Source organism: Mustela lutreola, chromosome 8 (genome assembly GCF_030435805.1).
Source record: "Mustela lutreola isolate mMusLut2 chromosome 8, mMusLut2.pri, whole genome shotgun sequence".
Taxonomy (NCBI): domain Eukaryota; kingdom Metazoa; phylum Chordata; class Mammalia; order Carnivora; family Mustelidae; genus Mustela; species Mustela lutreola.
In genome coordinates, this window is record NC_081297.1 from 4,457,995 (window position 1) to 4,483,635 (window position 25,641).

The 25,641-nt window shown below is 51.7% G+C and overlaps 1 protein-coding gene and 2 long non-coding RNA genes across 3 annotated transcripts; 1 reads left to right on the forward strand and 2 right to left on the reverse strand.

Annotated features, from left to right (window-relative positions):
• Window positions 1-9,915: 9,915 nt before the first annotated feature.
• On the reverse strand, window positions 9,916-18,591 carry KLF6 (KLF transcription factor 6). The gene is made up of 4 exons (XM_059183694.1): window positions 18,260-18,591; window positions 15,028-15,601; window positions 13,461-13,584; window positions 9,916-13,022 (listed from the first exon to the last, which is right to left on the reverse strand). The coding sequence occupies exons 1-4, from the start codon at window positions 18,359-18,361 to the stop codon at window positions 12,971-12,973; spliced, it is 852 nt and encodes a 283-aa protein (XP_059039677.1). The 5' UTR covers window positions 18,362-18,591; the 3' UTR covers window positions 9,916-12,970.
• Window positions 18,592-18,983: 392 nt separating this feature from the next.
• On the forward strand, window positions 18,984-22,086 carry LOC131838047 (uncharacterized). The gene is made up of 4 exons (XR_009356433.1): window positions 18,984-20,237; window positions 20,813-20,877; window positions 21,238-21,433; window positions 21,998-22,086. It is a non-coding gene; the product is annotated as an uncharacterized LOC131838047 (long non-coding RNA).
• On the reverse strand, window positions 21,944-22,757 carry LOC131838046 (uncharacterized). The gene is made up of 2 exons (XR_009356432.1): window positions 22,631-22,757; window positions 21,944-22,459 (listed from the first exon to the last, which is right to left on the reverse strand). It is a non-coding gene; the product is annotated as an uncharacterized LOC131838046 (long non-coding RNA).
• Window positions 22,758-25,641: the final 2,884 nt, after the last annotated feature.

A 25,641-nucleotide genomic window follows, 5' to 3' on the forward strand; every position in this document is an offset into this window, starting at 1 on the left:
GCCCGCCCCTTTCTTTGCCCCTAGAACATTCAAATCCTTATCTTTGAAAGAGGAAAGGGAATTTGAATTTGCCAAATGCCTATTTTATATCATCCTCATGAAGTTTTGCCAGGAAGATGTCCTTTGTTCACAGCTGTTTCTCCAAAGGCTCAGAGACGTCGAATGACTTGCCCATAGTCACGCAGCAGGGCAGGCAGGCAGGGCTCAGAGCTGGTTCTGCAAAGCCGCCTCATCCTATGACTCCACGCTGCCTCCCACGTGACAAGTCATGCCCCAACAATCCAGTTCTACAAGGGCACACCTCACATATCTTCAGGGAGTCTCCCCTGGGCCCTTCCTTCTTCTGTAAAGTTAAGGGTGCAGCTTCCCTGTGTGCACACGCTCAGGAGATAAAGTCCTGTGACATGTGTCAGGCTGCCGTCCAGGGCTCGAAAGATTTTCCCAGAACAGTATGAATGGGCAAGGAAAGTACAGAGTCCTGCTGGACGGCCCCACCCCGGGAGCTCATGCTCTGAGTCACCGGCCGCATGTGGGGTACAAGCCCAGGGCAACTGAGTCACGGTGGCCTTCCTCCACGGTTCTGCACAGAGAGCCGCTCCTTGGTGAAAAGCTGCTCCCCGCGAGCCTCGTGAACACCTTGCTTTTTCTGGGTCCATCTTCTCGTCCAGGGCCTGTAAAGAGACTTGTCCTTAAGGGCACAAGACTTGTCGTGTCCCTCAGTTGCTGCCCTTGTAGGAACGGGATGGAGAGACTGGTGGTCGGAGTGGGCCACAGAGCCAGGAGGGGACAGAGAAGGAGTGTCTAGAATGTGAAAGGGCGGTTCGCCAAGGTGCCGAGCTTCCTGTTCCTTGCAGGGACAAGCACTGTTTGCGATCTGTGCCCACTAACAATTATCCTCCATCAGCTCCGCGGCTGCTGCTGCCGATCGCTGGGGGGTGCGGTGGAGAGTGGGGAAGGATCGAGGCCGCTCTTCGGAGGCCGGCCGGCACCCCACGTGCTGTCCACCCTGGGACGGTGGTGAGCCTGCACCTTCGGGCCTGCGAGGCTGTGTGTAGGCTCGGCGCTCTGGGCTCCCCAGCTACCCCGGGGGGACGGTCTCACGGTCTCCTGACAAGGCATTATCTTAGGTGGCTTTTCCTCTGCCAGGAATACGGCCTCTTCGTAAGGAAAGAGCTCTCGGGTCATAAAAATCGTGAGTGATCATGAAGCACGGGGGGAGCAACGTGTTCTCACCGCGCGTGCCCATCGGCGGTCACCAAGACCGCTGCTCCCTGCGTGACCCCTGTCGTGGCTCTGTTGTAGCCCCCTGCTGCAGTCCTCACCCCGGGCGCTCAGGGTGCGGGTCTCTCGCTGGAGCGAGGGTGTCGCTGCACAGGTGCCAGTCAAGGATCAGCCGCCTTGCCAGACAGCAGCGTCCGCATCGGTTTTGACCTGCTCCGTAGCACTGAATCGGAGTCCTCTGGACGCGCCCGGCAACTTCGGGAGGTTGTCCTTTCACTGCTGCTCCTGGTTTTCAAAGGAGAGGCTGTAGTCGTTATCCGAGCCCGAGGAAACTGTGATGCCCTCCGCCCTCCGGGGTGCCAGGTCCAAGGGCATCCTCCTCAGGATGTCGCGTACGGTCTCAGGAACTGCCCCCGTCGGCTACGATTGGCTCCAGCATTCAGTCTAAAGCCAAGGGACGTAGAGAAGCAGCAGCAGCGTGGCCACTGGGGCACAGTCCTGCCCGCCGCCCGCGTTTGCCCAGGTGTGAGCCCTTGAGAGCCGCACACCTGTCTCCGGGAGCTGGGGGGCAGGTGTCTTCACCCCCAGAGAAGTGCCAAAGCCACCAGCCAGCGGTGGCTGCCGGCCAAGCGAGCACCAGGCCTTCGGGCTTGGGCGCATTTTATTTGCTCCTGACATCTCGTGAAAGGCTGTTTCCCAGTGACCGATCCCCTAAATCGATGGAATAAAGAAGGGTCACCAGGGGCTCCTGGGTGGCTCAGTGGGTTAAGCCTCTGCCTTCGGTTCAGGTCATGATCCCAGGGTCCTGGGATGGAGCCCTGCATCAGGCTCTTTGCTCAGCGCAGAGCTTGCTTCCCTCTCTCTCTCTGCCTGCCTCTCTGTCTACTTGTGATCTCTGTCTGTCAAATAAATAAATAAAATATTTAAAAAAAAAAAAAAAAAAAAGAAAAAGGGTCACTGAAAGGAATCATGCCAAACAAGAGAAAGTTCTATACAAGGACTTGAGACAAAAACAAGTGAGCCACCGGGAGAGAGGTGGCCCAGGGTTTGATCTCCTGCCACCTGCCGGCATCGGGGGCTGCGTGGGGCGCGTGGGCACGAGCCCAGTGTCTACCACAGGCAGCAGCACCCAGGGAAGGCAGACGTGGAGCTGTAGACCCTGCCCAAGGGTATGACACGATCCAGGTAGGGATTTGAACTCCATGTTCTCATCTCAGTCACTGGATCCTGGTGCCTAACCTTAGGCCAAGAAGGCCTGCCCTCGGCCAGGTACTGCTTGAACCGGGCATGTGAGCAGCAGGTGAGAAGCAATCATCTCGTGAGCCTGGGGGAAAAGAGGGGCTCACTGGTGGGATGGTGGAGAATCTGCCTCAAAAGCCTGGCAAAGAGGATGCGGGAAAAGGAGCTGTGCTGCGGAGACCGGAGTTTGTGGGGTCTGTAACCAGCTGCCTGGGAACACCCAGCTTATTCCACGGTTTAAAAGGCTTTGCGTTTAGTTTAGAAGTAATATGTCAAAACACTTCATTATTTAAATTTGAATGACAGACGCAGAACCTGCTCTAATAAAGTTTCATTTTCGTTTTCCCAGAGTAGCTCTAGTCCCAGGGATGGGGCTCTCACTGGAGCATTTGGTGTATTTGTAGGAGGGCTAAGTCCTTGGAGGTCATGCCAGGTGGAAAGAAGGGACCTGGGGTGGGTGACACGCCCCGTGAATGCTGCGTATTCAGAACCGCGTCTGCAGGTCTGCATATCCCCCATCATCTTCCTCTGACCTTCAGCTTCTCCAAGAGATTCTATATCGATGACGACAGGGAAGAGGAAAAGAGTGTGCACACACTGGGAGAGCGGCCTTCCTCAGACCCCTCTGGCCAAGCGGTGAGCAGAGATGTCTCATATCCTGGGTCAAGTGAGTAGCTGGGCTCCATTTAGGATTGGGTCTGATGCTGCTGGCCACAGGCATGAAGCAGACACTTGTTCCTTCATGTGTGGACCCGGCAGGTGCAGCACACCCACACTGGACATCCTCCCTGCACAAGGGGACTCCCACTCTGGGGAGCGGGACAGAAAGTGAAGAAACCCATAGGAGGGGCAGATGTTGGAAGTTCAGGAGAGCAGAGAGGATGCCCCAGGAGCACTCAGAGCTGGCCGTCCCAGGACACTCTCCTCCATTCCTGAAGCACCATCACACCTTGGGAGGGTGGGCAAGGCCTTCTCTTAGTACGATTCAACCACCTCCCGGCAGACGTGAAAACAAATTCTACGTCTATATTGTTCGGGTCCCTCCTTGGTATTCAGTGGTAGAAACTCCAACACTGGTCCAGAAAGAAAGGCAGGCACCTGCCAGTCGTCCTTGGGGGCATGATTCCTGACAGCAGGGTCTGCTCCGCAGCCGGCGGGAATGGCGATTTATTATGGGATCACATCAACCGCAGGGCACTGGAGCAGGAGCCATGGGCACACACAGGCTTACACATGTCCATCATCACTGCCAAACTAGCAAATATCCACTGAGCACTGACTCGAGAGGCAGTCCTGTGATTTGGGGGTGGGGGGGGGACACAGATACACCAGCTTGGCTTTGAAAGGCTTAACTCTCCGGCTGCATATTTCAAATGAAAACAAAAAGCATAGAGGTGCCTTGAACTGCGTATCAGATAAGGCAAATAAAAACAAGGCACAGAGAAGGAGACACCTGTGGACCGGCGTGGGCCCGGGGGCTGGTGGAAAGGGTCCGCTTCTACCCTAAACCTTGGAGAAAAGGGTCCAGACGCGGCTGTGCGCCCGTCTGTGGCCGCTGGGCCTCCGCGTTGAGTGAATGAATGAAATACAGGCTTTGCCCTCAGATCCTCCGTCCCCGGCGCACGTGGTCTTCAGCCACGGACGGGCGGGTCGACGGGGTGAACGTGAGTCTGACCAGGCATCCACGCACACTTTGTGCGGGAGTACCTGCCGCTTCCGTGGAGTCTAATTCCTGACATTAATGAGAAAGCCACACAGAACCGATCCTGATGGCCGGACGGGGCAGGACGGGTTGGCTAGCATTTCGCGCTCTGCTCCCCTCCCAGCCGGCCGTGTGGGCTAACGGACCGCGCCTCCGGTCTGGTGGGCAAGCTGAGGACGCCAGCCGCTGCCTGCTCGTCGCTGGTGGTTTGGCGTTTGAGGATCAAGGGTGAGCCATTGGCACATTCTTGCTGATCAGATTTGTTACCCGCATCGAGCTCGCGGGAGGGCTCCTTTGTCAAGGACGATGCCCAGTGACACTGACTTACAAACCAACAACAAAAGCAACACCAAAATGAAACAAAACACCCCCCCCCAAGACCTCTGCAAACATATGGTATTTAATTTTTGCTTAAAGTCATAAAGGCATGGGGAAAAGCGGGTGAAAATAAAAAAACAAGTAAACATCAGTGAACTAAAATAAAACAAGCAAGAAAACAAACCAACATGTGTATCTGAACGTAAGCATAGGAATTTTAATTGGGCAGAACATATGCCGAATCAGAGTAGCTCCGAGCAAGGAGGCTGAGGCTTGGTGATGGTGAGGCTTTCCAGGCCAGAATCCTCCCCGTCAGAAGGAACAGAGAACGTTAAATACCACAGTCACAAGAACCAGAGGACTTTGATGGGACACCCGTTTCATGGAAACCTGAGCACGGCCCACCCCAATCAGAACAACTGGACCGACCAGTCCTGGATTTATAGCCTCGTGTGAAATTCACGGAAACACCCGGGACTTCTGTGTTCTCTGTCTTTTGTCAAAAATGCTGTGAATTCAACTCACGGAACGTGTTGGTCAATTCCACTCTACCACTGGTCAGCATGTTCACGGCTTCTGACAGGAAAGTGTTTTACTCAAACACTGCAGAACTTCCTTCCTGTAAGGTTTCAGTAGCATGGCAAGAATTGCGAGAGGAAGCTCTGGTATTGAGCACAAAAGCACCCCGAAAGCCTAAGGTTGTTCTTCCTCTGATTTACAGGAAAACCTTGTGGAAAGCAAACATGAGTGAAATTTGCCTAATGCAGAATTAAACAACAGCAACAACAACAAACCCTATTTTTAAATAAAACCCGTGGGGAAAGCAAGAGTTATTTTCCCGATTGAGAAATAAATACCCACCAGACAATGAGTATAACCAGCGGCTGTGCATTGTGCCTGTCGGGTTCCAGACCCCGCGTCCGGTCCCCGCCGACTGGCCTGTTCTCTAGTCTTTCAACAATCCCAAAAGCATTTGCCTTATTCCCATTTTGGAGATGCAAAAAATAAAGTTTAAAGCGCTTTAGGAAACCATCACACAGCCGAGAATTCATGAATCTTTTCGTTTGTAAGTTCTATGTGGGAGGGTCCGCCATGGATTCCCCAGAACATAAGAGGATAAGGGCCCGGTTTTGGCAAATCAAACCGCTAGAATTCCCTTAAAAAAGAAAGAGAGAGAGAGAGAGAGTAAAGAAAAGAGAAAAAAGAAACAGTAGTTCCTGGATTGGGTCACTGTTAAAAGTTTCCAAGGGAAGTCACAGCTTGAAGAAAAGGCTCCGGGGTATTTGGACAACAGCTTTCCCACGTTCTGGCGTGGTTGTGAGCTTTCCAGGTGCCGTCCCCCACCCCCCAGCTGTCACCGGGTCCTTGAATCCTTAAAAGGCAACAGTCCTGGTTACCTGGCACAGGAAGCTCAGTGGGTAGGTCGTGATTGATTGATTCATGGTGAGCCAGAAGTTGCTGGCGGGCCTTCCTCTCGCAAGCCCCATAAACTTTTCTAGTCACCATGGGACCGGAACCGGTTCCCATGGGCCCCCTCCTCCGGACATGCCTGAAGTGGAGCGTGTTGCATCACAGCCTGGGGAAGCCCAAACACAGGGGGCCTGTGCCATGCGACTGTCCTCACGGGCTCAGTCAAGGTCCCTCACAGCTCTTGCTGCCTCCAACCACCAACCCTGCCAGGCATGGACAGTGGGGAGGTGGGGGGTGTCGCTGACAGCACGTCAGAAATACTGGATTTCCGTTGGCCTGTCGCCCACTCGTCCGTAGCCCCCTGCTGCCCGTCTCCATCTTCGGATGCGGCCCCACGCCAGACAGATCATTAAAACTCGATGGCCCTGGGTCCCTATTTCTAATCTGCAGGGAGCACCCACATTCTCTTTCATTCACTTTAATGAAATGACTCATCTATCTGCATTCTGCCTGCAGGCAATTTTACCATGAAGAGTTAACTTTTTACAGTGAAAATACAGGCACACAGACGTCTCGTGAAGAGTCGGCTCGCCTCAGCTTTTGAGCCGTGAATAAGTGACCTGGTGAGGGAAAGAGGGCGAACTGTACAGGGACAAGGCAAGAGCGTCTCTGAAGCCCACCCCTGCGGGAAGAGAGGGCGCGTGGCCCTCCGCTGCTGCTGAGCCTGACCCGTGTCCTGAGCTGCAGGAGAGGATCGGGGATGCCCGCGACGCTGCCTTCACGGCGACCTCACTGACAGAGCCAGCGCGGGCCATTGTCCATCTTGCACATCTGGAAGGAAGTCTTGCACAACCAGAGTGAAGTGTGGCAACGTGAAACTGAAGAAATGGATGCGACAGAACCATGCTTTGTTGGGCCCGTGCCGAGCACCCCTAAACATGCTGGGGCACCCGGGTCTGCAGGAAGCCACGGAAAATGTTCATCTGCGGCATGTATAAGAGTCCCCGTCATCTAAGCAGCTGAACTGTTTAAAAAGTTAATCGTTGTTTATGGCAGCCTTGAATTGGGGGCTCTTAATTTAAGAAACAAGTTCCAGATCGTACAATAGCTTTGCCTTTTGGAGGGTGTGGCTTACGTAAAGGGAGGTCAAGGCCTAGCACCCCAAGTTTGGAGGAACTGTCGGGGACATCGGCCACGCTAGACATCGACTTTTTTTGGAAATCCTGCGGGGACTGCGCAGCCCAGCACGGCTCCTACCAGGACATGCGGTACCCGGACTCTTCCTCCTCTTTGTCTCTCTTCACCTGCAGACGTTTAGAGAATTCTCATTAAAATTACTTAGAGCGAAACAGAGAGACCATGTTATAAAATAAACCTAGTTAAATACACTTTGTTGTATTGCCTCATTTGTGTGATGCATGGACTTAATTTTCCTCTCTTTGTGTCTTAACTATGTACATGAGGTGATGCTTGCCAATTAATGCAGGATGTCACATCCCCAATTGCTTTCTCTATCTTCTTAAACATTAAAAATAAATACATGCCATCTGTCTCCTATCTTGAAAGCAATTCAAAATGGTTACTTCTGTTTGCTCAGGATTACAGCACAGTTTATAGCTTTAGTGCCTCTGAATTGTAGGCAAGTTCTGTCTCCATTTCATAAATGTAACTTCATTTTAAAGTGCATCCAATGGAATGAGCAGAAGGCTCTCATGAGAGCCTGGACAAGACAGAAAACAGGGGTGGGTGGTGACGGGAACCTTGCTCTTTGGCATTTGAGAGAGCTGGACCGAACGCTTGGCCCGCTGTTTCCTGGCTCAGCCATCTTAGGAAGTGAATGGCGACTTCGTGAAGCCTCAGTATTCCCTAACTGTGAAATGGGGTTAATACCTACTGTGTGAAATACAGAGAGAGAGGCAGAGACAGAGAGAAAACACCCTGCCTACCCAACTCCCGGTTCAGGCACAAGAAACAGTAATCCTCTTCATCGTCACCCAAGTTTGGGAGGGGGATAGTTCAGTTGGAGAAGGAGGACTGTGGGGAAAAAAATAGCTCAGAGTAGCAGAAGGTTAAATCCCAAGAAAGGGACTACATAGGAAAGCTACGTTCTTTCTCCATAGCAATTAAAATATGAAGATAAACAACTCCACTCCAATTGCTCCCACTGCCCCTCCGTGCCCAGGTCAGCTGGGATGTGCAGAATATGACTGGTGCCTCGGGACCCCCTGAGACACTCTGGATCTGTCATGGCTACCATGACTTTTTTTATTTAAAAAAAAAAAAAAAAGAAGGTATGCCATAAAGCACCAAACCTGAATAACAGCTATAATTAAAGGGGCAAAGGGCAATTTGAGAACGTTCCACTTTCCATTCTAAGTCAGAGCAACAGTACTTTCACTGTAGCAAAAGAGAAGTTCTCTAGATCTGGGCCGAGCGTTCTGAAGATGGTGAACGTGTAATTTGAAATCCACCCTATACTCACAGACCACAGGATTGCAGTGCTGTACAAAATGCCAGGCACATGTGACCCAGCCCAAAATATCTTAGCAATAAGAAAATTGAGGTCCAGTGAAACACAGCAAATTGTCTGGAAGCACCCGGCTCATTCAAACAGGAACGTATCCTTTCTTCGAGCCAGGTTTCAAAAATTTCGTTAAACACACTGAAAATTTTTCGGCTTCTATAAATACCCTTGGTTTACAGCTGATTCCTTACGGCTTCTAGCAGCCTTATTTGAACATAACTGAGCTGTGGGGCATAGTCGTCGCATGACAAAGTGGTCAAGTCTTACTAGGAGCTGAGAATGTATTATCAAGCCTTTATTTAGCTGTACTGTCAAGGCAATCCAACCATTAGTCATCTCGACATGTGCCTCGGAACACCACACACCCATGAGTCCTGGCAGAAATTGCATCTGCTTCCTGCCGCCTCCCACACGGCAACTCTGCAAATTGCAGATATTTTTACGGCCGTTCTAGGAAGAAAATTACTTAACATTCCTAATCTGGGGAGGCATTTAAACTTCCCCTCCCTAATTATAAAATTAAAAGCCAACTCGTGTAAAGTCTGCACATGTAGCAAAAGGAAGACCCGCTAGGAGAGCAGAAGTGAGTGAGCGAGAACCGGGAACTTCCTGAAACGAACCAGGACCCGAGGAAGCTCAGACGATCCAGTCATCCCCACACCCCCTCTTCTAGAATGCACATTGATTTCACCCTGTCACTCCCGAGTCTTGAGACGATCTGGAAGTGGACTTGCAGGCAGACTAACTAACTGGTACTCATCACACAGCAAATCCGAGACCAAGATTTAAAGCTACTCACAAGACACATTTCTGAAAACCAAAAGCTATTGTATTTGCCAACAAACCCTACATTTAACACATCCTGTTGGCCCTTAAAATTATATATATATATATATACATACATGTAAAATCATGTGGTGATCATGTAAACAATCTTCTCCTTTCTGCCGTATTTTACTGGTCTGATCAATAAATATATATTCAGGGTGCCTGGGTGGCTCAGTGGTTTAAGCCGCTGCCTTCGGCTCAGGTCATGATCCCAGAGTCCTGGGATCGAGTCCCACATCGGGTTCTCTGCTCAGCAGGGAGCCTGCTTCCTCCTCTCTCTCTCTGCCTGCCTCTCTGCCTACATGTAATCTCTCTGTCAAATAAATAAATAAATAATCTTTTAAAAATAAATAAATAAATAAATAAATAAATAAATGTATATTCATAAACAAGACTAGGTTGAAGCCAGGGCTGACTTTTGGACCTGCTGCCGGCCCTTGGTCATTTCTACCTTCCTGAGAGTAACATCAGGTTCCTCTTTCCACATGAGCTCCCAGGACAGGCTGTTGAAAAGTCAGGGTTTCGGGAAAGGCAGGCAAGCGGCTGTCAGAATTGCACAAGCGATGTTTCCCAAGGAGGAGCCAGGCTGATTAATAGAACAGGAATCTCTTTCGACACCCCCCCGACTGCCACCACCCACCCCCACCCCGAAAAAGAACCACCAGACTCAAGATGCTGATAAGAATTCTTTTATGTTATTCCAATAAAAAATACATTCATACAGAAATATAACAATCTTGCAAAAAACAATTTCAAATAAAATCTTGTAAAACAAAATTTTACAAAAATCTTACAAAGATTCTTTAGCTAACAGGGTGCTTCAAAAAAAAAAAAAGAAATTTCACTAATAGAAATTTTTTTTTAACGTCAAGCAAAAAGTTTCTGCTTGATTGAGGCTCAGTTATCACCTGAACAGAATGTGATTCTTTATGTCCTTGCTTATTATGAAAATTACAGGCGTTGACAACATGGCACCAGCCTCACAACTTCATGGTGTTTCGTAAGGGAGACAAGCCAGTGCAAGTTGTTGTGGGTTTCGGTTTGTTTTTTTTTTTTTCCTTTTTTGTCTTTTGTTTACCTTCTTGCTTAATGGAATTGTTATGGCTAAGTAACACAGCAGGGCCAAAAAAGGGGTTTCCCCAAACCCAGCAAACCAAGTGCCTGGATTTGGAGTTGCCAAAAGAAAAGTGCATTTTCCCCTCAGCAAAATGAAATGAGCTCTTCAGGTAAGTGTATCCATCAGCCCAGATTAAAAAAAAAAAAACAACAAAAAAAAAAACCAGTTATGTGAGCTTTCCTCATTGCTCATTTCCAGGAAGATCAAACAAAATACCAGCCCAGCCAGACTCATATGTGTATATATATATATATATATATACATATATATATAAAGAAAAGATCCACACCCACAAGCCAGCAGCTGGATGACCTAGCAGCTGTCCATGCTGTGGTACGCCAATTCGGGGAAATTACTTGTTGGAAAAACTGGAAGAATCTATGTGCTGGAAAAAATAGCTTCATCTGCATAAAAAGTATTCTAAAAAAGACTCCCTGTGATTCCCTTCCTCTTAGGGTAGATGTTCTAATAAGGCTGAAATTCAAAATCAAACCCTTAGTGTGTCTGAGACCAATTAGTGGGCTAGGGTTCCCTCCGTGCCACTTTCAAAGGGCCGAAGGTCCCTTATTCTGGACCTGCCAATAACGATGAGCAAAGTCAGCAGTCTGAAATAGATTGGATGCCAAGGATCTGTAGCAAATCATTAAATTACAGATAAAGCCTTTATAAAAGTTACGGTTTTAACTTTTACCTCCTTTATGGCCATTCTGAAATATTTCTTCACAGGCTGTGGAATTTTCTATCTAAACATTCTCATTTCTCCTTAAAAAAATATTTATATATTATCTATATATATGTATATATATACACACACATACACACACATACACACACACATACACACACTATACACACACATATACATACACAAGAATTCCGCCCACTTTTTTAAAAAAAGTAATATACTTTCTGTATTACCGACAGATAGCTAGATAGATATGTGGAGCTTGTGCCTTTTAAGCAAATACGTTAACATTGTTTCTTTATACTTCTGTATCTTTAATATGTGTGAAAATGTTACATATTCAATACAGCCGGTGTGTGATCTATACAATTGTTGTGCAAAGTCTATATGAAAGTCTCATGGTGGCAGAAATGGTCCAATTTCCTAATTATCATGTGTTTTCCACTTTAACACTGAAGTCAAGTTGTCTAAAATATCGAGTAAATACTGACTTGTTTGGGGAGTTTCATCTCTCTGTTTGTCTTTGTGAAGGAGGACTTTAAAGAGATTTTTGTTTCTGTATTATACAGTGATACAGTACAATGCCAGGTGAGAAAAGAGCCTTAATAAAGCATGCATCACCCAAACCCCTGTATGAGACCCCCACGGAAGGGGCCACTTGCATAAGGCACCATTATTAAGATCTACAGTGCATTAACAGCTAGAAAACCAGAAATTAGTCCTCAAGGCATAAATAAGAGAAACTTAGCTGCATGAGAAAACAGTTTCTAAGCTTTAGTGGTTTTATCCACCCAACGGAGAAAAATTTTAGGTTCTTAGTCTAATGCAACATTAGACTAGCAATTCCCAGCCCTAGCATTCTTGATACCCAACATATGCCCAATGTCTTCAAAGGGCATCAGGAAATTCTCCAAAAAGGTACTTCAAATTCAGAATCATTTAAAAAATAACCCTACGCTGCACAACGCCTTTCTGAAAGGGGAGTGTTGTGAAATCGCTGGGGTAGGGGGAGGTGGGGAAGAGTTGTGTATCGCCAGGCCCAGACGGCTAGGGAATCACTGAATTCGACCAATCCTATCTTAGCTGCTCAGTAACTGGAACCGACATTGTAGTCCTGATTTAAGAATGGAAAGCAGATAGTTCCCCAGACCATGCATTACTTTTTGTCTTATAAGGAAAAGTTATCAATGTGTTATATTCGTAAATACACAGCTTATACGACGGGTAACAAATGAGCTCTGTTGTAGCAAGTAAACAAGCTACTTGACACATTGCACTTTTTTTTTTTTTTTCGTAGCTGCACCAGACACGGAAAGTTCTCTCACACGGGGAAGGGGCTTCCCTCCCCACACCCATCCGCCACACCGGGGGTCTTGACCACCCACGCCCGCCCTCCATGTTTTCCCTTCTTCTTTTTTTTTTTTTTTTAACATCTTTTTCTTTTTACCCCCCTAAGGCGCAGATCCCCACCCCCCAGGAAATGATCGGTGGTCATCTCATCTCGTGGGATGCTCCTCGCACACACTACACTCAAACTCCGCGCTCGCTGCCTCTTGCGGTCTCGCCACCGCAAGGGAAAAAGACTCTTTTGCCCCCATCACACAGTCAGTAACGAACAGACCCTCCGCAGACAGTCAACCCAACCAGTAACATTCTCAGTGCACATGCTCACGGCAAAGGCTTGGGGACCACTCGGAAGACAGGTACCCATGGCGAGTCCAGGGCCACCCAAACACCACACACCGCGGGTGCTCCGCCGCTTCTGACATGACGTTTTCGCCCTCGAAAGACCTTGCAAGTCGAGGTCCTGGAGGCAACTGGGTGGGGTGCAAAATGGCATGCTTTGGCTGGAACGCGCACCCTCCTTCCACGGCTGTCTCTCAGCCTGGAAGCCTTTTAGCCCGCAGGATTCGCCGCTCTGCTCCCTCACAGGTGCCTCTTCATGTGCAGGGCCAGGTGGTCGGACCTGGAGAAACACCTGCGGAGCAATCGGCCCCCGACAAGTTAGGTCCCCGCCCAGAGGAGCTTACAGCCCTCCCGGTCCAGCCCCTCTCCGAGGGGAGCGGGGAGTCCACGGCGTCACGGCCATTCCCGCTCGCGCTGCCGGGGCAGGAAAGTCCAGCGCAGGGGCACGCAGAGGAGGGACGCGGTCCGGCCTTTGGGGGAATCTCACCTGACCTCATTACTCAAGCGTCTAGGCTGCACGGCTGAAGGCCAACCTCCAGAAGGTATGAATGAAATCACCCTATGCTCATGCCCCCAGAACCTGGCTCTTCCTAATTTGGACAAGTGGCAGATTACAGACTCTCTGAGAAGGTCCCAGGCAGGAGCGCGGGACAGGGAAGCGCCCGCCGTCTATGCTGAGGCCTGTCCCTCCCGGAGAGGCCATGCTCAGTCCCTAGCTTTGTGCACGTACCTGTCACAGTGAGAACATTTAAAAGGCTTGGCACCAGTGTGCTTTCTGAAGTGTCTGGTTAACTCATCGCTTCTTGCAAAACGCCACTCACACCCTTCCCATGAGCATCTGTAAGGCTTCTCTCCTGGGAAGAGAGCACACGACAGGCACACCGTGATTTCACTGAACAGGAGGAGGTGTGAGGCGACAGAACACACAGAAGCAGTTGGACAAAAGTCAACTCATTTGCCAGCTCGGGGGCCCACCTTGGTTAGGGCTCGAGGGGACACCGGGGGGCGGGGTGGGGGTGCTCCTGACCCAGCAGCCCTGAGCTTCCAAGCGCTGCGGACGGACCCCGGCCGGGCAGGGCCCGCGTGACTGTCCTCGGCGTTACCGTGTAAGAATGACAAATACTCAGACTGGTGAAATACTTCTGAGGTGACGTGTCAGCCCACTGGACCCACAGCCCCGGCGGGGGCAGGGTTTTATTGCTCTCTCCATGGCAACGGTTTCTCTCAAGCACTCAGTTTGTTCCTTACTCACTTCCCTGTGGAATGAGGCTTTGTACTTTCCTCCGGGGAAACGACATTTCTCTAAAACTGAGGTCATGAGTTTCTGGGAAACCCCATCCTTGGGCCTTCAAAGCACTTTCTAAATGACAATTGAGCGACCAAATCGACCTCTTCCATCGGGCAGACGACAAATACGAATTCACTAGAAGTGCTGCCTGAGGAAATTCAACATGTTGCCCCAGCCAGTGTCCGAGTGGGCCTGCGGGACAGACCGGGGTGGCGGGGAGACTGGGTCCTGACCCTGGCTCTGCAGGGGACCCCGACTTGAGGTCTCAGAGGTCCTCTCTCATCCCTGTCCCGGGGCAGGTCATTGCTGACGTGACTCCACGTGCAAGATCACACCCCTGCCCGCTCGGGAATGTGTGCGACCCTTCCCCCCGCCACCCCAGACCCTCCCAGGAATTTCATCTGAGGGAGGTTCATCTGAGTTGTGGGCTTTCACTACAAAGAGGTTTTGTTTTGTTTTAAAACTGGTAGCAGAAAACAAAGGCCACGTGATGCCCAGAGGACGTCTGAGGGAGCACCCAGGGATCGGCACTGCTTCCCGCTGAGCGCAGGGGCCCGGCTCCCCCCCCTCCCCCCGAAGAACCCCCCCCCCCCCCCGTCCCGCCCCAGGACACTCGCATGCGCCACGGCCCCCAGCCAGCCCTTCCCCCACCCTCGAGTCCCATTTCCGAAAATCGGAGGGAACTCCGTATGTCAGGATGCCCGGAGCGGGCACACAGGCCCCCCGGATGACCAGGAAGGTGGGAGTGAGTGAGGGATGGGGTGTAGGGGGAGAACAGGATTTACCTCAGGTGGTTAATCTGAAAGTCTCGCCCTTGCATCGGGCACACACGTCCAGTCCATGAGCTCCTACTCTGTCCTCCCCAGAGACCCAACTCTTTTGGGGAAGCATGAGGTGAGGATGTGTCTGCTCTGCCAGCCTCCTGCGGAGCCCCGGCCCCCTCCCAGGGCTGGTGCACTTCAGTGGCGCCCACCAGTGGCCCACCTCCCGCATCGCAGGAGGGACTGACCTGTGTGAGTGCGCTGATGTGCTTTCAAGTGGGAGCTTTTGGTGTAAACTTTCCTGCAGCCGTTAAAGTGGCAGCGGTGCACCCGCCTCCGGCCGTCCGGGGAGGCGTCCCCGCTGGCCTTGTCACCGGGCTTTCCCGCAGTCCCACTGCGCAGCTTCCCGGGGGGCTGCAGCTCGCCCGGCACGCAGCCCCACAGGTGAGAAGGCTCCCTGCTCAGTTCTGGAGAAGACGGGGGCGTGGAGGTGACAGAGTTGCTCAGGGTGCCCGAGTTGACTAAGACGTCGCCGATGGGGTCGGAGGTAAACTTAGTGGTGGGAGAAAGCTCCTCGGAGCTGTCCGAGGACTCGCTGCTCACGTCGGAGTTCAGGCTGTTGGTGTCCAGGTTGTAAGCAAAGCCGGGGCTGTTCAGAGCATCCTCGGGGGGACTGGAGGAAAGCTTCAGGTCCGGGTCCTCCTTTTTCTCCCGAGCCAGGATGATTTTGGTCCACAGATCTTCCTGGCTGTCGAACTTGATTTCGGAGGCTGACACGTAGCAGGGTTCGCTCTGGAGGTAACGTTCCAGCTCCAGGCAGGTCTGTGTGAGAGGAACCACAAGAAGACACGTGATCGTGATGACGACTAACAGTGGAACTGAAAGCACGTTTCCAAAAAACATGCAGGAGTCAAGGGCAAACAGAACGTGGCCGTGGTGCTGTAAGAATCGCGTCTCTAGGAGAGCGAGAGGAAAGCTGTTTCTAGGAAAGGACATATGCAATCAGGAGAAGGACCAGACGTGGATACCTCTCCAGGCCTTTCCAGGTTGGACCAGCGGCCACAAGGACTGAGGGTCACTAGGCCACCTTTGTCACAGTTACCAGTGTTGACGTGACTACAGAGTTTCTGTAAACCACACAAAGAAAACCAGCCTCAGGCACATGCCCCCCGACAGGTTTAACCAGATCATCTGACAGTCTCGAGAACCATGTGCTTTAAGGAATGCTCGGGCGGCCCTCCTTTCTCACGCACAACACAGAAAGGCCGCACTGCACGCGAGGCAATGTGTTCTGACATTGCGTGTGTCTTTCTTCAGAGACACGGCTGAGGGTCCGCGTTCAGGGACATCAGTGGAGCTGCGGAGAAACCACCCCGTTTCCTGTACAGCCCCGACCTAGGAGGCTTTCAAAGAATGCCATTCGCGAGGGCTGCGGGGCCGAGCTCGCACACAACTTTAATGACTTCCACAGTGGTCAGAGAAAAACAGGAGCCGCAACAGTAGTTCCAGAATGGCCATCTGCTATTGTAAACCATGCAGGAGGGAAATTCCTCCCCAGCCCTGCTGGGAGTCCCACAATGGACCCGAACTTTATCTCCTGGCCAAGAGTACAACTGTATGAGTCATCACTCTGTTTCTTTCACGCAATGCCAAAGGAGACTTCCTTTTGAAATTCTGACCAGCGGCCAAAAAAGGACCCGGTTCAAGTATACATGCAGTGTGTCACGGACAGTGCCCCTCCCCAGCCCCACAACCAACCTTTCAAGAAGCTACAACTGCCGACAGACCAGCATCCCCTCTCCCCACCATCTCAAACTTTCTAGCCACTGGAAAAGAAAAACGGTAGGAAACATTTTAGGATTAAATTATATCTGCCCTTATCTTTACTAGGATCAGCTGCCTGTATGTCCATATAAGCTGTCCATACAAACGTGACTCTACAGACTTAAATTTCTACGGCAAACTCTGCTCTGGGTAGCAGATCATTTTCAGGACTAGCGAAGCCTACCCAAAGGGCTCATGCTTGCTTGCTTACTTAGCAAATGCTCCTGCTACAATACAGCACACACCCTTCCCCCTCCCCACAGACTCGTCACAGAGCTAGCATGAGCAAGCAAAGGGGAAAAAAACAATGATTGTTTTCTCTTTACCCCTAAAATTAGACGTCTGCGTTACAGTGCATACGCCAGGGTTCTGAGAAACAGTATCTGGAGGAGAGGGGGCAGGTATTTTACTGACGTGCAGAGGAGAGAGGAAAGCACATTTACCGAGATCTTGTTAAACTTTAATAATCTGGCTAATTTAAAATCTCCATTCTGCTGATAAGCACTGGGGACCAAAACGCCGCTCTCCGAGAGTTGAAACGCCTCTGAAGGCGACCGGGAGCTCAGCCTGGCTTGGGGCCCGAATCCCAAATGCCCGAAGGAAACTACTTAGATCAATTTCAATCACGTCCTAGGGAGCAGCTTCTTTAGGAGGAAAAGGGGGGAGGGGAGAGGAAGGCAGGACAGGGCTGGGAACAATTAAGCAGGCCTGTGAAGGTTGCAACACTTTGCACTTCATCCCTTTTGAAAGCTGTCTAGGCTTTGAGCGCACAGAATATATTTGATCTGCTAATTCACTTTGTGACAAAAAGCCAACAGCCTAGCGGGGCAGAGAGACAGCCCCATCCCTCCTTCCGTCTTCCTCACGACAATGGGACAAGTGTCAGAGTCTCTCTCCCTTCGGGCAAGCCCGACCAACTGGGGGAGTGGGGGGTTCACTTTCTGAAACGTCCAATGTCAAAAATTCCAGTTCTACTTAAAAAAAAAAAAAAAAAATGCCGGAAACCGAGACTCTTCTCAAACTCCGACTTGAAGCCATTTGGACGGGCTCATTGTCATATGACTGATAAGTCACTGGTTGTGCAAACATTGTTGGCTTTTTTTTTTTTTTTTTTTTTTTTTTTCTGGTTGACAAAAGCAGCAGGTAAGAAAAACAAGGCCGAGCGACACAAATCGTAAGGATCCCCAAGAGGCAAAAGAAACTGCAAATGACCTGGGAGAGGCAAAAGGAGGTTTCGGTGGTGACATTTTTAATAATAATAATAATAATAAAAATCCAAAAACCAAACAACAACAACAACAACAAAAACAACTCTCTGTGCAAACACCCAAAAAGCCAAAAACAGAAACAAATTCCCCATTTAAAAAAGAAAAAAGAAAAAAGAAAAGGAAAGCCTTGGCCGCGCAGGGAGCTCCCGCGAGCCGATCCGCCGCGGGGTCTGCAGCTCCAACGAGGCACCCAACTTGTGCGCGGGGCCGGCGCCGCCCCGCCGGAGGAGGCCGCCCGGACGGCCCGGGAGCGCCGCGGAGCCCGGCCGCGCGGCGGCGGCGGCGGTGACAGCGGCGGCGGCGGTGACCGCGGCTCCGCGCCGTCGGAGGCCCCGGGACGGCCGGGGTCGCGGCCGGGGCGCCGCGGGGCCGGGGCCGCGCCGGTTACCTGTTGCCAGTACTCCTCCAGCGACGGCAGCGCCGAGAAGTAGCCGGTCTCGTGCACGATCTGCAGCTCCTGGAAGATGCCGCACATGGGCAGCACGTCCATGTCGCGCGCCGAGGGCGGTCGCGGCCGCGCCGGAGGCGGCAGCCGCGCGGTCTGCGGTCGGGGGCGCCGCGGCCGAGCCGGCGGCGCGGGGCCGAGGGGCGCACGGCGGAGCGGCGCCGCGGGTTCGGATCCCGCCGGAGCCCGGAGACGCGCCCGCGAGCCCGCGCAGGGTCCGCCAACGGCCGACGCACTGCCAGCCGAGCCCCTGCAAAACTTCCCTCTTCAAAGCTCCGCGGCCGGCCTCCCCCTCCTCCCCGCCCCGCTCCCCCCCACGCCCGCCCCCCCACGTGACTCGGCCGCGCCCGCCCCGCGCGCCGCCCAATCGCGCTGCGCCCGGCCCGGAGGCCGCGCGCCGGTGATGTCAGCTCCGGCCAATGGCAGGCGCTGACTCACAGCGGCCCCGCCTGGCGTGACCGAGCCTCTCCATCACGGCCCTCGCCATTGGCTCAATTCGAACTTCAGGCGGCTCTGATTGGAAGGCGTCCTCGCAGGCTATTTTTAGCAGGGTATATAAGGCGCGGGCCGCCTCGCGCCGGAGGAGTCGGCGCTGGGAGGTGCGGGCCGAGCGGCTCAGTGAGCCCGCGGCCGGCCGGGGGACCCGCTGCTCCCGTCCGCGCCCGCGTCCCGTCCCCCGGTCCCCGTGCCCCGTGCCCCGGCTCGGGCGCCGGCGCGGTCGCCCCGGCCCAGCGCGCGGACCGGCAGTCGCGTCCGCGTCCCCGTCCCGGCCCCCGCGGTTCCGGTCACTCAGCCCCCGGCCCCGTCCCGTCCCGAGTCCGGACGTGCGTCCCCGTCGCGTCTCCCGGGCCGGTCCCTTCGGCCCCGTCTCCCCTGGCCGGTCCCGGGCCCCCGGCAGAGCGGCTCCGTGCGCCGGGCTGCGGCCGCGCCGAAGGGAGCCCGCGGGGCCGCGAGTCCCTGTCCCGCTCGTCGGGGCCGCGCCGCTCCCCTTCGGCCTCCGGCGGCCCCTGCCGGCCCTTCCCCGCCTCGGGGCGGCCCCGGCCTGCGCTGTTCGCTCCGGTCGCCCCCGCCTCCGGCCGCGCTGTCCCCGCCGTCCTGCGCCCCAGGCTCTTCTGTCCCCAGCCCGTCGCCCCTCCGTGCCGCATCCTCTGTCCCCGCCGTCCGCTCCCTGCATCCCCCCGCCCTCCCCCTCCGTGCCCCGGACCCCCCTCGGTCACCCTCCACCCCTCTCTGGTCTCCTCCGGGCCCAGGACCCCCGACCCCCAGGGCTCAGGCCCGCCTGCTGGTGACCGCTGGACGGGGAGGGGACAGAGCCATGTGTCGCAGGGACCTGCCCCGCTGGAGGGACCCGCGTCTGCCCTTCCCACTCCCCCGTGCGCCTCCCAAACCGCCTCAAGGGCAGAAAAGGGTCCGAAAGGCCTGGACGAGGGATGTTGGATCCCACGGCTTTTGAGCGAGGTCCTTTAGGGTCAAGTGTAGGTTTTACACTCGGATTCTCTGAGACAGAATGTCCACCTTTAAACAAGACATGCTGGGGGTCTGGGGGACTCAGTGGGTGACGGTGACAGGTCGCCTTTGGCTCAGGTCATGATCCAGCGCCCTGGGATGGAGCTCCGCATCGGGGTCCTGGCTTGGTGGGAGCCTGCTTCTCCCTCTCCCACTCCCCCTGCTTGTGCTCGCTCTCTCGCTGTGTCTCTCCCTGTCAGATAAAGACATAAAATCTTTAAAAAGAATAAAAAATCGAAAAGAGATGCCTTATAACTGGTTCTCCGTAGGGTCCCAGGCTTAGCGCCGCTTCCATACCACCTCTGCACTTGTTAAAAACACCATTTTCAGGCTCCAGCCCCCAAACTTACAGAATGCAGAGCTGGGGTGGGACAGGCCGGTCCCAGCCACGGTGTCTGAGCGAGCGCCCTGCCAGGTGAATCTGCTGCCCACCCAAGTTTTGCCAACCAGGGATTGAGAACGTAGAGTGTCCCTTTACTTGTTAGGGACCCGCCAAAGGCCTCATCCTGGGAAGATGCAGGCCGACCTCTGACTGGGAGGAGTTTGCTACCGAACCCTCAGCGAGGTTACCAACGAAGCTCTTCCTCTGAATGTGCAAACCACTTAAATTAGGATGGTGCTGACATTCAACGTGTTTTTTCCCCATATGAATTATGTCCTAAAATATACCATAATGTTCATTTTCAAGAAAAATGCCAAGACCACAAAGAATGTGCATTTTAAAATTCAAAATGGAAAACTGAATTATAACTAGTAGTTTCATTTTTATCTCAAGATAGACTTTAATGAATATCCTTTTGAAGTTTTTAAAAATGTGACATGTAAAAGGATTTTGAGGGTTAGATTTTCACACGTTAGAGCCGACTAGAATATACCAGAATTATGACCCAGTAAGATTCTAGGCAGGGAATCTGAAGTTAGAAAAGGTTATTGGCTCATTGGAGCTATCACGTGGTCTGTGAAGATGATCCACAATTTGATTTGTCATAGATGATCACTGGCCTGTGTTCCTGTCATTTTCCCGAGAAACAAAGAGGATGTCTAGCCTTCTGCAGGTGAGACATGTACCTTGGGTCTATTTCCAGCAGCAGAGATGGTGTGACCTTGAACCACCCATTGGCTGAGCCAACCTGGGGACCAGCTCTGGTCATATTTGGAATATGGTTTCAAGAGCGTGGTTTTGTTGGATTTCCTTAGCAGCCATTGCCAAAGGAAGCAATAATCTGGGGAGTATACAAGTGACCAAAAGCTGGCATCCTGGCCTGTGGAGGAAAGTCCGGGGAAGGGTGGGAAGTCCTCCCCAAGTCCAGAGAAGGGAACAATGTATATGGATGTCCTGATTATGGTGCCCCATGTACCTTTGGACCATTAACCATTCATTGTTTTAATAATTTTCCTTATCTGCGTGCCTATAGAATGTAGATTTGGACCTCATTTGGACAGATACACTCAAAATGGTGATTTCAAATAAAAACAACAACAACAAAAAAAAACCCCGTATAAAAACAGGATCTGTAGACTGGTTTTCAAAGAGAAGCAGCGCTGTGACCTCCCACCGCACCCGTGAGCCATCCCGCTTCTGTTGCTCAGCTCACGCCTGTGCCTGGCCAGGTATTTGGGACTCTCCTACGGGTACAAAATCGGCACAGCTCCCTGCCGCGGGGGAGGAGGGAGCTATATAGGAAGGGAGCTGTCTTAAAACAGAGGCAGTTCTGCGCCTGGTAGAAGCAGCTATTTGGTGGGCAAGCAGTGTCAGCCTCCCATGAGAAAAAAGTCTGCTTGCGTGGGATCTGAGTTATACCAGTCACATCTGACTTCTAAAAGGATGAGCACTGAAGGCCAGAGTCACTGGGGCGGGGGCGGGGTGGGGGCGAGTGGGACGTGGGAGTTAGACTCCAGCTATCCTGCTGCATGTGTGGCCTTGGTCGCATGCTTTATGTCCTTTATGTAGGAGACGGAAATGGCTGTTAGAATCCGTTTGGTAGCATTGAAAGATGATGCCTTAAACCCCCTGGTTGATGATAGTCATTTCATCAAATGAAGGCGTGTTTCCGTTATCCAACCCCTATTTGTCTGTCCAGTTTGCTGTTGATACTTGTTTTATAAACCCCCACACCTCTGTTTTTGTTTTTATTTTATTTTATTTATTTTTTGAAGGTTTTATTTCTTTGACAGAGAGAGAAAGAGGGAGAGAGAGAGCGAGCACACAAGCAGGGGGACCAGCAGAGGGAGAGGGGAGAAGCAGCTCTCCGCTGAGTGGGGAGCCTGACGTGGGGCTCGATCCCGGAACCCTGGATCATGAGCTGAGCCGAAGGCAGAGTCTTCACCGACTGAGCCTCTCAGGCGCCAACACTTTTTAAAAGACAGATGAGTGAGCGTAGACAGCAGGATGAAATCACCTATGCAGAGCCCATAGTCAATCAGAGGCAAAGCTGGGCCCACAGTGAGGTCCAGTAACTGCAAAAGAGCTTCTTTGGGGGCACCGGCATGGCTCAGCGGGTGAAGCGCCGGACTCTTGGTTTCAGCTTGGGTGTGCTCTCAGCGTTGTGGGACTGGGCCCCACACAGGGCTCCATGCCCCCAGGGAAATCTGCTGGAGATTTTTTGTCCCTCTCCTTCTGTCCCTCTCCCCATCTCTCTAAAAATAAATAAATAAATAAATAAAATCTTCAAAAAAAAAGAGCGTCTCTGTCTCACCCACCCCACACTGCAGATTCCCCCTCCCTCCCACCGCTTCTCGCTCTCCAAGCTGTGGAGAGAAAGTCCTCAACTCCAGCTGGTGAGCGTGGCCCTTGGTCTTCTCCATTACCTTCTGCTCATCTGTTCTTTCAGCGGTCACACGGCCCACCGCCTGCAGAGGCTCTGGACCCTTCCCTGGGGCCGCCCCAGGCTCTCCGCACTCTGGGAGGAGAGAGGAGTCTGACCCCGTAGCAACCTGGTGCCAATTCCTCCTTCTCCCCCCCCCCCCCCCCACGCGCACACCCTCCTCCACTTCCCTCTCTGGTCACACTCGGGTCGCACTCAGACATTTCATGCCGCTAAGTTCTCTCTGCCACATTTAGAAAAAACATGGTTTAAAATCAAGTTTGTGTTTTAAACCTAACTTTCAGCGTAAAGGTGTATGGGATGAGAAATAAGCTTTTGGTCATTTTGATCCTTCCTCTTCTAGATCATTCAGGTAGGGCTCTTCAAAGGAGTCTTACGAAGGCTGATTCAAGGGTCATGGCGACAATGGCCCCCAATGATACTGGCGGATGCTCTGTTGGACAAGAAGCTGCTTTTGTTTCATTTTGGTTTTGGTGTTATTACCAAAACATCAATTGCAGTCTGACATTAAGGTAAAGATTGGCTCCTTAAAGAACTATCAGTGCTGAAAATAGGTAATAAGGAAAGTTGTCTATTGATAGTTTTTAATAGATGTTCAACTTACATTATGAGCATAGGGAAAGTGCTCCGTGCTCTGGCCTCGGTGGCATCAAAGGGGGAGAATTTATACACATCTGAGGCCTCTCTTTTACAGTGGCCCTCTTCTTAAAATATCTCAATGAGCTCTGGGATATTTGATAACAGTGGGAAAATATGTTGTTATCTATCAAAGTTTTATAGAAGAAATGAAAAAAGAAGAGAATCCACACTCGGTAAACACGTTCCCTACGTCAGGTGCTGCGCTGAGCCCTGTCCACGTGGTGCCCACGGGACCCCGGGAAGTAGGTGTTAGAATCGACAGTGGAAAAAACAAATTTGAAGCTCAGAAAAAAAACACACAATTTGCTTAAGTGTCAGGGTAAGTGTTTTAACCCTGGTCTCGCTGGTTTCCGCAGACGGCCTACCGTCCGCTGCGCGCTCCTGCTCGCGCCGCCGGATTCTCACGCTGAACTGGACAGGGAGAGCCTGAGGCAGGCAGAGCTCTAATGTGGCCGAGGGACCCCTGACCTGCACCAGCCCCTCCTCCTGAGCCCGGCTCCACGCCCTTGCTGTCACCTGACTCGAAGTTAATCAAAAGGGAGATTATCTTAGGTGGACCTGACCTCAAGGAATGGCCTTTGAAAGGAGGTGAAGCTCAAAGAGACCATTCACAGATAGAAACACTCAGAAATTCGAAATGGAAGGGAACATCCTTGGTCTGACATCCTGGGGACGCCTATCCTGCTGCTTTTTCCGCGAGCTGGGGGCTGGCGGTGAGAGCGGGCCGTGTTTTCTGTTCTCATCTAACTGCCCTCTCAAGCGGGCCTATGCATTTGTGCTCCGGGGCCTGGGTTCCTCAGTGTGCCTGCTGCTTCCCCTGGGCAGCCAGACTTTCTTGCACCTGCTGGAGGAGGGTCGGTAGGTGGGAGAGTCCTGCCTTTCTCCCAGCAAGAGAATTTGACTTCCGGGCTCTGCCTCAGCTCTGAAAGGTTCTGGGCTTCCTTTGAGACAAGGTTCTGGGAGTGTGGGTGGGGTTTCAAGCTTCCTTCCCGCTTGAGAGTGCGGGGCTGGGTGGTGGGGAGAGCGTAGGGCTGCCTCTGCTCTCTTACCCTGCCCACCCGTTTCCCTTGGGAGCACCTGCTGGGGGCCTGTGCAAAGAGCTTCCACCTCAGCTTGTGTCTCAGGCACCCATTTATTCCAGACTGTCTGTCTGTCCTGCCAGCTACACTCAGGCATTAACAAACCATTACCCATCACTCTTTTCCCTCATGGGGGAAAGGGGGGGCCGGTGTGGGGTGTGACTTCTCTTCTGTGAGTCTTCACACCTTTGAGACTTTGTTCCCATTGGGGTCGGCCACTTTCTGCTCTTAAATAGGCTAAAGGAGATGAGGATTTTGTAGATTATCTGACTTCTTCTTGTTATTAGGGTGTAAGGAAGCGACGTTCTCCTATAACTTTCTTTATGTTAGTCAGAACTGAGCACCAGAGGAACCCAAGAGGGCACAGAAAGTCTCAGCAAATGCAAGGACACCTGAGTGCACATACGGTGGGCCAGACCTCGGCCCAATCTCACATCCTATACAAAATCAGTAGAGGCAGATTGTAGAGTAAATGAAAGACCAACCTACAAAGCTTCCCGAAGAAAGCACAGAAGAAAATCATCATGACATAAGGGTTGGCAAAGTCTTCTTGGACAGAATATAGAAAGCCATACCATAAGGAAAAAAAATATTTTTTTCTGATTGACAAATTAGACTTACCAAATTTAAAACTTCATCAAAAGACACCACTTAGGAAATTAGTAGACAAGTCAAAGACTGAGAAAAAATATTCTCAAAAACATGTATGGAGTGTTGAACAGGTATCAAGGGTATATATAAGCCAATAATAAAATTTGTTTGAAAATATAAAAACAGAAATGAACAGATACATATAGCTAATAAGCACATTAAAAACATGTTCAACATTATTTGTCATCAGGGAAATGTAAAATAAAACCCACTAGAATAGCTAAAGTTAAGAAGACCCAGGACACTAAGAGTTGGGAAAGATGTGTGGGGGGTGACCAGAACTTTCCTACACTATTGGTGGAGGTGTGAAATGCTGGCCATTTTTAATAAAGCCGAACATATGCCTACTCTATGACTCAGCTCCTCCATCTTCTAGGCATTTCATTAAAAGCACTGAAAGAACATGCTCACAAATTTGTGCAAGATCATTCATGGCAGCTTGGCCATAATGGTCAAAAACTGGAAACTCTCCAGGTGTCCTTAACCAGGAAAGGTGAATTTCCTTATGGTTCGTACTGTTCGTCACACATGCAGCAACATGAATGTATCTCAGAAACAGTAGGCTGAGTGAACGAAGCCCTGCACACAGAAGTATCTAGCGAGAAATTCAGACTACATTAATTTC